Source organism: Chenopodium album, chromosome 21 (genome assembly GCF_948465745.1).
Source record: "Chenopodium album chromosome 21, dcCheAlbu1.1, whole genome shotgun sequence".
Lineage (NCBI taxonomy): Eukaryota > Viridiplantae > Streptophyta > Magnoliopsida > Caryophyllales > Amaranthaceae > Chenopodium > Chenopodium album.
The window spans coordinates 14,542,455-14,557,279 of record NC_137854.1 but is presented as its reverse complement, the minus strand read 5'-3'; the positions used below and the strand labels follow the sequence as shown (position 1 = coordinate 14,557,279).

The 14,825-nt window shown below is 34.2% G+C and overlaps 1 protein-coding gene and 1 long non-coding RNA gene across 2 annotated transcripts; both read right to left on the bottom strand.

The window, feature by feature from the left end:
- Nucleotides 1-5,652: 5,652 nt before the first annotated feature.
- LOC145600482 (uncharacterized) lies at nt 5,653-8,641 on the bottom strand. Its single transcript, XM_081656372.1, has 4 exons — nt 8,627-8,641; nt 8,158-8,553; nt 7,028-7,247; nt 5,653-6,845 (listed from the first exon to the last, which is right to left on the bottom strand). The coding sequence occupies exons 1-4, from the start codon at nt 8,639-8,641 to the stop codon at nt 5,653-5,655; spliced, it is 1,824 nt and encodes a 607-aa protein (XP_081512498.1).
- On the bottom strand, nt 8,639-9,198 carry LOC145600124 (uncharacterized). Its single transcript, XR_014104242.1, has 3 exons — nt 9,055-9,198; nt 8,846-8,947; nt 8,639-8,749 (listed from the first exon to the last, which is right to left on the bottom strand). It is a non-coding gene; the product is annotated as an uncharacterized LOC145600124 (long non-coding RNA).
- Nucleotides 9,199-14,825: the final 5,627 nt, after the last annotated feature.

Sequence of the window (14,825 nt, the reverse complement as noted above, 5' to 3'; positions counted from 1 at the left end):
ACTTGAATACTCTCAATAACCAGAAAACACCTTGAACCAGACCACGTACGGGCCAATTCCCACTTTAGGGGACCATAGAAAAATAAATAATAAAGATTGTACCTCATTCTTAACTCATGATTATCATCCTCTTACCAACATGCCAAGGACTAAGGTATATAACTCCGAGCCTCAAACCAAGAACAAAATATAATTCTCAACCTTTTGATCTCATACATCGATCAAATAACCATTCACAAATTAATAAAGTAGTATCTCCATAATGGCACGTGTTCCCAAATAATATAACATGATCAACTCAATTCATAAAATATCTCAACTCTTATACGGCAATCAAACTAATACCCAAAATTTATTAATTCTCAACCCAATATTATAAATTTAAGAGCCAAATAAAACCTCAAATAATAGTATTGCGGAAGTACACTCTAAGGTAGCAAATAAAAAGAAATCAAACTAAAATAAATTACCAAAAACCGAGATATATATGTATAACAATAACTAGAATAATCTACACTTAACTAATCACATATTACATTCACTCGTGGATGACAGATGCATATTAAGAGCAATATTCACAATATTAAACCAATGATACAATCAAATTATACACAAATCATCAACAACATATTAAAATTCACAAATACAAATTTAATAATAAATCAAACAGTTCACCCATAATTATACGAAATATAATACAAACAACTCCCATATAAAATTCGTGTGTTTACGAAATAATAAATTATAGACATACAACTCCAAAGATTAAATTTGTGTGATTACCTTTCAGATCGAAACACCAAATAGATTATATACGAATAAGGACCTCGTTGAATTTGGCGAACAAACCGTCAACATGATTGAATTTGAATGATAGGAAACAAATTACCCGATCAACGAAATATGATAGCATGAGGTTAGGCAAATGATAATTGCTTTTTAGAAAACTAACTAAGAAGTGTAAATTAGATGAATAATCATCTTCCTGCCAAACTTTGAAGACTTGCGTTCAGTGGCCAAAAGAAATAAGGCTTTACATATACTATGTATATATATACTAAAGCAATTTATATAATTATTAGGGTTTTAAGATAGTTTATATAGGACAAAATAGATAAAGTCCTATTTAAGCATAGTTAGAGCTATTATACTCGTAATATAATTTTTATCTAAGCAAAACTTAGTTTAGCTATAAAATATATTAGATAAAATAACGAAATATTTGGGTATTACAATCTACCCTCCTTAAAACAAGTTTCGTCCCCGAAACTTAAAATAGAAAAATTTAGGGTATTACATAAGGTGGTGGTTCTAGTTAGGCGGGGTAGGTTACGGTGGTGGGTCTGGGTTTGGGGGGTTTGGATCTGAATTTGGGGGGTTTGGGTCTGGGTTAGGGGTTTGGGTCTGGGTTAGGTCGGGTCTGGGTTAGGGGTTTGGGTCTGGGTTAGGTTTGGTTTTGTGGTGTGGGTTAATTTAGTGATTTAGTGAGTGGCGGTGGTGGTGGTCTGTAGTGGCGGTGGTGGCAGTGGGTAAAGTTAGGGTTTGAGAAGGTTGGTTTGGTTGGGGTTGACAGGCCTTTTTGGGTGGTTGGAGGTGGTGATACGCCGTGCCGGTGGTGGCACGGCGTATTTTTTTTAATTTCCCGAAAATAGTTTCCGACGGAATTCGCAGGTACCAGAAATTGTCTTTCGACGGAAAATTCCATCGGAATTTCCGTCGGAATAGTGTTTCCGACGGAATTTTCGTCGGAAAAGGTGGTATTTCCTACGAAGGCATTTCCGACAACCTTTTCCGACGGAATTCCGTCGGAAACACCTTTTCCGACGGATTTCAAGGTGTTTTCGACGGAAATGGGCCTTTTTCTAGTAGTGTGATTTATCGTCTAACTAGATACCTGCTAAGTTATTGTAGTTTAGTTGTCCTGAGGGTTTTTTCCAAGGATAACCGCTCCAGTAATAAAGTCAATGCTGGTTCAAAATGGTTAATAAAATCACGTACAGGTTAATATTACCTACGTTACATGTTATTTACAACGATTAGACATTTTCCCTCTCTACTTTATGTCAAATCGTTGCAAATACTATGTAACGAAGGTAGTTTTAATATTGTACCATATGTTAAGGTATTTATAGAAATCCTTAAGCAAGTGCCACGTGTAGGCCCACGTCACGTGATTGTTTTTTTAAATCCAACGACAAATTAAATGTCCACATGGCCTACAACAAGTCTCCAAATGGATGGTGGTGTAGGCCAATATGGGTATTTTGATTTGGCCGGTAGTTGCCATGATCTAAGTGTGAAGACTCGACCCATTCATAAGGCCCATATTGGCAAGCCGATATCATCCAATACAACATCTTTCATTACCTTACTATATACAATAGGAGGTGATGCAATTTATTGAAAGACCAATCTATAGTATTCAACTACTCGCTTTTCAAGTCCATAAGGTTCCTCGTTCCTAGGGTCTCTAGCTCACTGATTGGCGGGTTGTGCTCGTCGTCGTCAATTATTGTATTTCGTGTTTTAGTTTTTTAGTGTAGGTTGGTTTGTTTGTTTTGTTTTTTAGCCCTGCTATCAAAACAAAAAAAAAAAAAAACAAAAAACTACTCGCTTTTCGCTACTGTTCAATAACTAATTGATTTGCTTTGTTTTTTTTTATTTTTTTGGTGCAAATGAGGAGCAAAGCCTCGGGAAGGATTTGCATTGTAATGCTTACTCAAACATTTGCTTTGGGTTTTTTTTTTTTTTGACAATCAAGAAAGCAAGCCAATTACATACCCTTCCTAGCTGCTACAGCTAGTTTGTGAGCTTCTATTACATTAAGTCTATTGACTTTTACAAAAACAAAATTTCCTAACTCTCTAACTGCCTGCTGTTTGATATCAAGCACTAATTGCATGATTTCCCTCTTTGCATTGCTACTGTCATTAAAAGCCTTCACCAAATCGCTTCAGTCAGTGAACATCAAGACATTCCTCCCTCTAAGGCTTGGATTTTTTATAGCCATAAGGCCCTTTTCTTTTGAGCTTCTGGGCAAAGCAGAGCAGAGCAGAGCAGATTTCAGCAGAGTATAGCAAAGCAAAGCAGAGCAGAGCAGATGTCAGCAAAGCAGAGCAGAGCAGATTTCAGCAAAGCAGAGAAGATTGAAGCAGAGCAGAGCAGAGCAAAGCAGAGCCGAGCCGAGCCGAGCCGAGTAGAGCAGATTTCATTATTATTATTATTATTATTATTATTATTATTATTATTATTATTATTATTATTATTATTATTATTATTATTATCATTATTAGTATTAATATTATCATTATTATTATTATTACTAATATTATTATTATTACTATTATTACTATTATTATTATTATTATTATTATTATTATTATTATTACAATTATTATTACTACTACTACTACTAATACTATAATAATAATAATAGTAATGATTTATTATTGTTATTAAATATTACATATTATTATTATTATTATTATTATTATTATTATCATTATTATTATTATTATTATTACTACTACAACTACTACTACTACTACTACTATTACTACTACAATTTGGGGGGAGGCGGGCGTCGACCCAACCCGCTTAGGGGTAACAATGGAAAGGAAGTACTTGCTATTATTACTATTATTATAATCATTAAATTTTATTATTAAATATTAATTATTATTAATAACATTAATTTAATTAAATATTAATTATATTATTATTAATATTATTATTATTAAATATTAATTATATTATTATTAATATTATTACTATTAAATATTAGTTATTATTATTATTAAATATTAACTATTATTATTAAATATTAATTATATTATTATTAATAATATTAATATTATTAAATATTAATTATATTATTATTATTAATATTATTTTTATTAAATATTAATTATATTATTATTATTAAATAGTAATTATTATTATTATTAAATATTAATTTTTAATAATATTATTATTATTATTAATTATTATTATTATTAAATATTAATCATATATTATTATTATTATTATTAAATATTAATTATATATTATTAGTATTAAATATTAATTATTATTATTAAATATTATTTATTATTATTATTAAATATTAATTATATATTATTATTAAATATTATTTATTTATTATTATTATTAAATATTAATTATTATTATCATTAAGTATTAATTATTTTTTATTATTATTAAATGTACATTTTTATTATAATAATTCAATATTAAGTATTAATTTTAAGTAGAGCAGAGCAGGGCAGAGCAGATTGAAGTAGAGCAGAGCAGATTTCAGCAGAGCAAAGCAGAGCAGAGCAGAGCAGCTCTAAAGAACGGGGCCTAAGAGCAGCCATGGCTTCTGTTTGAGTTGGGGTAGAGGTAAACACAAGGGCTTTTCCCCTATCAATTACTACACCGTTATCCTTGATAACTAGGGATGTCAGTGGGGCGGGTCAAGTAGGAGACCCGCCCCATCCTCGCCCCAGTGGGGCGGGGATGGGTCTCGGTTTGGCGGGTGGTGGGGCGGGGATGGGGATGAAAACGATACCCGCCATGGGTGATGGGGCGGGGGTGGATTTTAAGTTGTATCCGCCCCATCCCCGCCCCGCCCCACCCGCCCCACTTCGTACCCGCCCCATCCCCACATCTATATACTTTTATATTATTTTATAAAATAATTACTTGAAATAAATATTAATTATAATATTTTATACTACACTTATATTATAAACAAAAATGTGAGTAATATTAAGATTTTTTTTTAATGTTATAATCCGTATTAATTATGTACGATTGTGTATTTAAGACACGGAAATTTGGTTGGGTGGGGATTAGGCGGGTATTTGGTGGGGAATTGGGAATTAGGCGGGTTTTTGGTGGGGATTAGACGGGGATGGATATCCAAGTGGGGGGTGGGGCGGGGATGGTTTTGGAGCTGTACCCGCCGGGGCGGGGATGGGGATGAATACTAGACCCGCCGCGGGGATGGGGATGAAAATGTTAGGTGGGGATGGGGATGGGAAGGGCAACATCCGCCCCGCCCCGCCCCATTGACATCCCTATTGATAACCCATCCTACTGCCGCTCTCCACGTATTAATCAAAGGTTGCTTATTCTTCTTCCAAGCACCATCAATAATCACAATGACATTATTCTGATTTGCCACCCTTGAGAAGTCGCCATCCGTACTCTGCTCCAAGCTTCCACCATCATTATGGTCTTTATTTTTTGGCTTCGCTCTAGCTGCTAGCAGGTTACCTTTGATCCATCTATTTTTCCAATGCTAGGCAGTGTATATTATGTTGAGAGGATTGCAATCCTCGTTGTTGAAGATAGCCTTATTTCTTGTGACCCAAATGCTCCATATAGAACACTAACAAAGTCCATGGTACTTTCTTCTTTATTGTTGTTCAGAGCAAGGATGTAGGAGCTGAAGTTTTGTATCCATTCCCCTATTTTAAGCTCTTTGCCAATGTCGGAATTAATGCCTAGGTTGCTGCATTTCCATACTCTTCTAGAAATATCGTAGTCCCTGAAAATATGCTATTGTGTTTTCTCTTCGATGAGGCACATTCTGCAAACACTACAAACGTTAATACCTCTTTTCATAACATTATTCGCAGTGGGTAGGGAATTATTAATTAGTTTTCAGACAAAAATTTTGTGTTTTGGCCACATTTTCGATGACCACCATTTTTTCCAAAAGGTCGAGGGGGAGGCCAAGCTACTATTTTCCTTCATAGAAACTAGTAACCAGATTTGATGGTGTGGTTCCCAGCTATCCTCCGAAATGTACTTTGCTGGGTTGAGGGCAAGCATTTCTCTAGCAATAGACGGTTTAAACCATCTCCAAACAAGACTTGTTTGCCAGCTTCCTTGAGAATCGAGTAAGTCACTAACAAGCATTGGCTTACTCTCACTATTAGCTGCATCATCATCTTTGCGTTTGATGATGTTCTTTGTAACCCACCAGTCCTCTTCAATCCTTGTTGACGTTCCATTCGCAAAGACTCTTTTGAGGCCACCCTTTAAGTGATAAATGCTTTTGAAAATACTTCGGGCACCCCACGAAATTGTAGATTTGAACTCTCCCTTCCATCCTTTGTCAAACCAATCATCCCTGTACTTTGCTTTGAAAACTTTGCTTACCTGCAATTGGGGGTTAGAAAACATACCCCATGCTTGTTTAAAGACAAGGGCATGGTTGAGATTATTTATGTTTCGAAGGCCAATGCCCCCATCATGTTTGTGTCGTTCCAGGAGGCTAGTTTTTCTCCAATAAATTGGCATTTTGTCCATGGAAGAGGACCACCAGAATTTCAGAATAAGCGAAGAAATCTTCCTCGTTATAGACTTGGGGAGAAGGTAAGCGCTTAGAATGTGGGAAGCCATTGCCACAAGAATACCATTGATCAGAACGAGCTTCCCAACTTGTGACAGACTAAGAAACTTCCAGGAAGACGGCTTACATGCGATCTTGCTCACAATATCATTGAAAACATTGGTGCTTCTCCCATCAACATCCATGGGGCACCCTAAATACGTTCCCATGTGCTCATTATCTTTCACACCAAGGCTCATTATGAGGATCTTCTTGAATTTATTTGGCATGTCTTTTGAGAAGATAACATACGATTTATTTAGGTTCACCATTTCTCCTGATAACTCACAAAACTGATCAAGCACTTTTTTCATGACACTGAAGTTTTCGATGTCAGCCTTAAGAAAGAATAAGGCGTCATCAGCGAAGAAGAGATGAGAGATTGAGGGCCCCGATCTAGAGACTTTAATTCCTTTGATAGCAGCAGCATGTTGTAAGTAATTGAGCCTTCTGGACAACACTGCACCTCCATACAAAGAATAAACAAGTACGGCAAAAGGGGGTCGCCCTGTCTAAGCCCTGCTTTTGGGACAATCTTTCTCGAGGGTTCTCCATTGATAAGGATGCGGTGTGAAGCCATAGATATGCATTGCATAATCCACTTAATCCATTTCTCGGGAAAATTCATTTGGGTAAGCACACTCTCAACAAAATTCCACTTGATACGATCGTAAGCTTTGTTGAGGTCGACCTTGAAGATGCTCTCGTAACTTCCCGACCTCGCTTTTTTCTTTATTCTGTGAAGCATTTCATGGCCAATGTTGCAACTATCATTCATAGCTCTGCCCCGAACAAATGGGTTCTGGTTGTCTCCCACAAGGTCCCCGATGATGCTTCTAAGTCTTTTAACAAGGCACTTACACTACAACAAAATGAAGCTAAGGTAACAATGAAAAACCATTCCCTAATATTAAAAAAGTGTTGCCTTGTATCTAAGGCAACACATATGAGGCGTAGTTTATGCCCCCGTTGTCTATTCATAAGGCAACGCATTTTCGTACAAAGGCAACAATTTTAAAAACCAAGGTAAAATAATACCTAAGGCAACATTTTTACAAAGGCAACAAATGAAAATTGTTGCCACTTTAGGAGACGATTCAAAATTATTACCTTTTGGCATAATATAAAACAATCTTTTCACATGTTGTATTTGCTAGTAATAATACAAAAGGGTTGCCAAATATTTTAAAGACAACATTTAGAAAACTGTTCTATATAAATCAAATAATGACTACAATGAGTCGGCTATTTTTGTTTTCTATTGCAATATATTACTATATTATATTAAAGTAGTGAGAATGTGTCGTACTATTTTGAATTTGTTATATTAGAAAAATGTTGAACATTAAAACATGTAATAAGCATTTGACTACAGAATCCCAAACTTATAAAATTAATTAGTAAAACAGTACAACAAAACAATATCAACTTGTTTTCAACATCAAATCTATCTAAATAATCTATTGTTTACTAGAATGTTGTAGGCCATAATATTAGTCTAACTAAAAAATAGAAGAAATAATAAAAGGTTAAAGCAACTTCAAATTTAGCCATAAAGTCATATTCTTCTTCTTCTTACTCACAACCTTCTTCATCTTCTTCTTGTTCATCTCCCTGTACAAAAAATAAAATAAAATAGATAAATATTTCAACTTAGTATCGCTCAAATACCAAAAAAAAAAAAAAAAAAAAAAAGGTGAGAAAAAAATTGAAAGCCTTGGCTACTTTTCTATCTATATACTTTACGTATATAGAAATCAAAAGGTTTTTACCTTGGATGTAGAAGCCGAAGATTGAAGTCGAAGCATTTCTGTTGTACTACCACCGTCCTTCTCAGATTGATTATCAAGAAATAAAGAGCCAAGCATACTTAAATCAAAAGACATTTGTGGATTTTGTTGTTGAATTTGAGAAAGGATGGAGCTAAGACCATATGCTATCTCCCTTCTATCTTGTTGCCTTTTGTCCTCATAATCTTTTTGTAGAGCTTGAACCTCCTGAGCATGCTTCTCTTCAGCTTCCTTCATGAAGGCCTTCTGCTTTAATTGAGTTGATGAAACACCTCTTCCATGAAAATTTAATCGAGACTTTTTCTTGTTATCAGAACCAATAATAGTTGAAATAACACTTTCAACCTCCTCCTCTGAATTTAATTTCTCAAGTTCAGTCTATATTTTAAAAGATAAAGGATAAAAATTAATATTGACAAAATTAAATGCAAAAAAGTTAACATGAAATGACAATGAATCTTACCATCAATTTGTCCCTTAGGTCACCAGGCTTTCGCTTTGTTAGCTTCTCCTTGCTTGTTGCTATGAACATTTGAGCTAAACTAGGATTTTTTGTTGTTTTATTATCCTTTTTCTATACAAGAGTAATGAGTGTCAATTATTTTAATGCAGAAATAAAACCAATAATAAAAGTGATGAGAAATGTAAATAAGCAAACAAACAAACTCACCCACTTATATCGAACCCTAGCAAAACTCTTTGGTCCTGAAGTATGCATAATGTTCTTTTCCTTTCCAACTAACCGATTTGCTTTATTTTGCATACATCGTTCCTGACAAATTAAGACGGTGAACTAATGAATAACATTTTTTTTAAGACAAGAAATATACATTTGCTATAAAGGCAGGGAAATATAAGAGACTTGTATAAATGTAATACCTCATATTTGACATCATTCCAAATCTTTAACAAGTCTTGGAACATATTTTTTGGGACTAGTTTTGGTCGTTTGATCATCCTTGTTTTATCATTGTCATATTTATGAAAGTGTACTCTTTTTAAATAACATTTGTACCTTCTCCAAGCAGCGCCAATGGTTTGCAAAACCCATTTTTTTCCCTTAATTGGGACAATAAAATGTTTCTACAACAGTACAAAAAAAAGTTATACTAAAGTGATCATATTGGCACTGTTAGCCAATTAATTAATCTTAATCACAAATCAAGAACATAAGAAAACAACTCACTGAAAGTCTAGAACCTATTCTAGCACTTACAAAACAAGTCACTGATCTTAAAAAGTAGCAGGCAGCCAAGCAGAACACCATGTAGGCAGATCGACAACAATAATGACAGTTGGGGTTCATTTTTTTTACATAACATATGCAAATCAAGAAAGTTTAACATGACACTCTGACATGATAGCAGAATCCATATAGGACAAGTTAAGCAATTATAAAACATTTCTACCATATTTATTTAATTGAGTAAGTAACTCACCAAGACATAATCCCAAAGTTCTTCTTTCTTCTCGTTCCTTAGTATGGGCCAATTCTTGACAGTCAGTGGTAGGATATTTGCTTTTCGAGCTATTGTTCCTAAGAAGCTAATGAACTCATTGCATGTACTGTCATCCGGACCAACAGGTTGTCCATGCTCATTCAAGGTAATTTCCAAGCGTTCTTCTTCCCTGCATCCATGGACTTTGTAGCACATAGTGGGTCCTCTTCTAGGCTTATCCTTTTCAGCTAACATGAGCAAAGAAATTCAAATGTTAAAAAAATGACTTATCAAGCATGTAGGTAAAGAATTTTAATTACAAATACAAACGATAGCTTGCCATTTTCTTTATCATTCTTGTCATGATTTAAGTGTTGAAATTCTAATCCGTCTCTTGTGGTTGAATAATGCTGATGTAATGTATGATTAGGGGTAGATGAGCCACCATGTGAAGAAGCCAAATCAACATTTCGCCGACGTTTTGCCATCACTGCTTTTCGAGTCAGAGCCTTCATTTTACGAATCTGAAATTGGGAACAAACATGGAAAAAAGAAAGACATACAATACTGTAATATATGTATGTACAAACATTATACAAAAAAAGTGTTCACACTTCATAACTCTTGTTAAATTGATAAGCAATTAATTGATCATAGACCACACATTCATAAGGGCATTTATAAGCAATTCAACATTAATGTCTAACTAAGCATGTGCTTCAAGTAGCCTTGAGAATTGTGTTCTTTACTGTTTCAGACACCATATTGACATAAGAGGTCAAATTTGAGCTGATCTTTAGGCATATGAGCATACAAGGAAAATATCACCAAACTGACGGGCCACCAAACCTCAAGCCCAAACCTCTATTGCAATATCAGAGAAGAGGAAAACCACAGCAGCACAGGGGAACAAATTTAATTAATTGTTGAAGGACAAAGGGTAAGGGAAGAGGGGAGTCTGCAGGAAGGGGGAACAACACTCAATAGTGGAGCAGAAAACTTGGAGCAGCATATTAGAGTAGATAGAGATAAACAAAATGAATTAAGGCGGCAGCAACTCATGACAATAGAGCAGTAGAATTAAAGTTTCAACCGCCGCAAAGCAATAGGCAACAACAACATTATAAAGCAACAGCAGTACACCAAGACATTTTTCTAACTACTTTCTAAATCTGTAGAGAACTGGACAAATTTTCAATCAATACGTGTTCATAGTTGATGGCAAATCAAAACATTCAAACATTTCCTAGTTGCATATATACTTGCATGAGATAATAGAGTTCCATTCTCAATTTAAAACCTATATTTTAAATTTTAAACCCACATATGACATATATATAGCAACAGAACACATCATCTTGATGCATACAGAATTACATGTGTAAAGAAGAGAGACATGCTTAATTATTAATGTACAGCTTAGAAAAAACTACCTTCCATTGAATAGCATTGGAATTGTCTTTACTTTTAGACTGTGGAATGGGTAACTCTTCATCGGTGAAATCAAGCTCATGCTCCATATCTTGGTTAGGCCTATAGAGCTCCTCGTCTCCCGAAACCTTTTTATGTTTATTCTTACTTTGATTGCCTCTATTATTTTGAACTCGCGCCATCAGTGACTTAGCTTGTTCCTTCAAACCTAATTCTTCCATTCTTGTCATACTTTCTCTAATTGTTTCCATTCTCAGCCTCTCATATTCTGACATTCTTGGTTCTTGAGTTTGATGCTCATCACCAGAACCTCTTATAGCTCCAAGCTTATTAGTGGATTTTTTCTTTGTCATACTTGTAGCTAATTAATTTTGAAAATGAATCCAATTATACAGAAGAAAAAAAAGAATTATATATATATATACACGCATTCATAAAGCAAGCTTGCACAAATAAAGAGTAAGAATTATACAGCCAAACAATAGCTATATATAAGCACTCATAAAGCAAACTCTCCATTAAATTTTCATTCTAAATTCAATTATATATCTAGGTTTTTTAATAGCAAATTTGATATACTGGTATCCCTTTCTATCATAAACTAAGCATATGTGACATGCCGACATCGTTTACTAATAAAAATGTTGGACAGAAACATAGGAGAGGTGGGAAAATTAGTGCAGATGCATATAACCCACACATAGTGTAAGCAACCCCACTAGCTACCATTAGTGAATTCATTTGTAAGTTAATTCGACCTAGGACAAATATCTTAGCATCTGTCAGCAATTACTCAGTTCAGTAACAACTAGACATCAGGGAATAAATTGACAGTCCTCAATATGCTTTAATTTTTAAATCTTTTCTAGTTAAAACTCTTCTGCTCAAGTTACAAAACAAGTAAGGATAACCATCTGTTTAATAATCTAGCTGATTTCACAAAAGGGTTAGCATGATTGAAAGCTTAACAACTAACCTCTATTAACTTAAATTTTAGTGGCAAATTCTGTTCGGTACGTTGTTTAGACTAAAGTAGAACAAACAAAATATAATTGATTTCTATAGTGAACAAATCACCATATACCTCAGAACCCAAGACTCCAGGACCTTTATATGTACTAATTATTGATGTATGAATTGAAGTTAAGATCACATTGGAGCTTGGTCAGATTGGTAACTGTAAGATTTCTGGACCGCCTAATAAACAACCTGGACTGCGCATCAGATTGAGAAAGGTGAGGTTTTGCAATGTTCAGAGAGCAGGTTCAGGTACTATAAGTCTCTAGATAGTAAAATTCACAAAGATTGAGAACATTATTCTCTATTGAGAAATAGAAAATTTTGATAATGGTTAAGCGATTTCTAATTTTATTGGTATATCCTTCTATCACAATTATAAACACCACCAGATTATTTTTACATGCAGCCAAGAGGGGTCTAGAGTTAGACATTGATGTGGTTTTGAGGATAATGGTGTTGTAAGCCTTGGAAACTTAATTTGATGTGTATGAGCAAATGAGACTATCAAGATGACCATTTTTGTAAGTTTGAAGGATATGAGGTCCTCTCGTGCGCCTCATGGCCTATGAACTCTATGTGCTCATTGTGGACAAATGGGATCAATGAACATGCTGATATTTATGATTTTGCATCATGAAAGAAATCGAAAAGTTTGGCAGTCCATGAAATTTGTGGTGTTGGAATCCGCGTGGTTGTATTTTTTCTTTGGGCAAGGTTTAAAAGAATATGGCATTTACGGTTTAATTGTGAAAAGTGTCATCAAGTGCCTGTTTGGAGGGTGCTTCTTTGGAAGCTAAGCATTGTTGAAGCTCTTGTGCAACTGCTTTTGGTTTGAATAAAAGGATTTATGGATGTACTCTTTAAGAAGAAGTTTTTGTAGCAGTGCTTTTGTTGGGTGTGGTTGTGTGATAGGCAGTGATTTCAGAACTAAGTTGGATGAAATATTACAGAACTTCTACTGCCAGACACTGGCAGAATCCTCTACTAAACTGTCATATACATGGAATTTCATTGCTGAAGTTGCCTGTAATATCATTTCAACCAAGTTCACTTTTGTTGGCATTAGTTGGGTGGCCAAGGACTGTTTTAGGAAGTGTGTCAGGCTGGGTTTGCAGGAACTAGAAACAACCCATGAAGCAATGGAGCTAGGAGGCAGTCCACTTTATTAAGAAAAAGAAGCTAATATCCGCTGGGCTTACCTTGCTGGTGATTTGGATTGGGTCAGAACCAGAGCTTGACTGAGTTGGACCGGTCCCACTTGCCTTTATGATCTAGGCACTAACAAGCATACTTATTTCATTTAGAGTTCCTTTACCTCAAAGTTAACAGGTACACATCATGCAAATTAATTTTATTCAAACATGACATATACCTGTCTCTAAGCACACTATTATGTGAATTAATGAGGTTTATGCTAGCAAAAACTTGAACAATAAACAAGCAATATACTCAACAATCAGATGTTTAATTCCCTATCTTTAATAAAAAATTTCAGGAATAATATAAACCAAGAACCTTGACTTAGAGGTTCTTTTCAATAGTTAGTGCACTCATAATTCCTCAGACTTAATCATACTAACATAAACATCATTTGAAAAGAGTGAATCTATTGATGCATCTATTTTAAGTGTTATAAGCTCAGGAACTTGCAAAAAAATAATACTTGCCTAATATATTTTAGTAGACTAGCAGACCCCTAAGATAACAATTCCTATAACCCCAATTCTATCTAAGTTGTAAAACCTTAACTAAATAACTCAGATCATTATCATACTAATTTCCAATAAGCTAAACTAATTTTAATAATAAACTAGTGGCATGCATGTGATCTGAAGGATATGAATTGATAATCCAAATTAAAACTTCAACCTTGAATGATAACATGTAAATCATAACCATTAAAATCATCTTAACCCATAATCATATTAAATTACAAAAATAAGACAACCCGGAATAAATTACATCTAAAAATCAAATCCAACATCAAATTAAGCAGTTATAAATGCCAAATTCACTTGAGAGATTAAAAGGGCAACGATGACTTACATGAAAATCAGAATACAACAACGATTTCGCCGGCATCAAACCCAACTAGCCAACCATAAATCCAAAGAAAGCAGTGTGAGTAGAGAGCAAAGCAACTAGTTAATTACGAATTGAAATAGATACTCTATACTCTTAATTAACTCTCACCTAAGGAGAAAGAAAGGAGGTGAGTAAGTAGAGTAACCGATTGGGGGATATGATGATTTTAAGATGATGAGTGTGTTGTATAATGAGATCAACAACTGAAAACTGGAGTAACTGCTTATTCATGATGAAAAAATTTTGGAGCCAAATAATTTACAATTTCGCGGGTTTGGAGAAGAATATGGAGTTGAGGCGTTGAGGATGGAGTAACCTGTTGAGGATGATGGGATTTGGTTTATTTATTTATTTATTTATTTACTTATTTTCTATTTTGAGAAATAAATGTGGACTACTAGCTAATGGTTCTTCTTTTTGGAATAAACTAGGGGATCTTACTTGGGTGGGATTACAAATATCTTAAGGAAACAAAGTTGTTATCTATTATTGGATTATGACGAAGAAATTATTGGATTAAAAAATATGATGAATTAATTAAAATGGGTATTGGTAGCAACTTGCTAGTTTCTGGATGGTAATCTAATAATAATAATAATAAAATATATTAATTCAAACTATTTATTTTAATTGTTTTAAAAAAAAAACTATTTATTTTAACGAATAAAAAATAGG

Coding starts and splice junctions, on each gene's coding strand:
- LOC145600482 (XM_081656372.1), bottom strand. Junction 7,248..8,157: donor CTTCGGCTTCTACATCCAAG/GTAAAAACCTTT, acceptor ATTTTGTTGTAG/TGTAAGTGCCTTGTTAAAAG. Junction 6,846..7,027: donor CAAGTGGAATTTTGTTGAGA/GTGTGCTTACCC, acceptor ATGGAGGTGCAG/TGTTGTCCAGAAGGCTCAAT.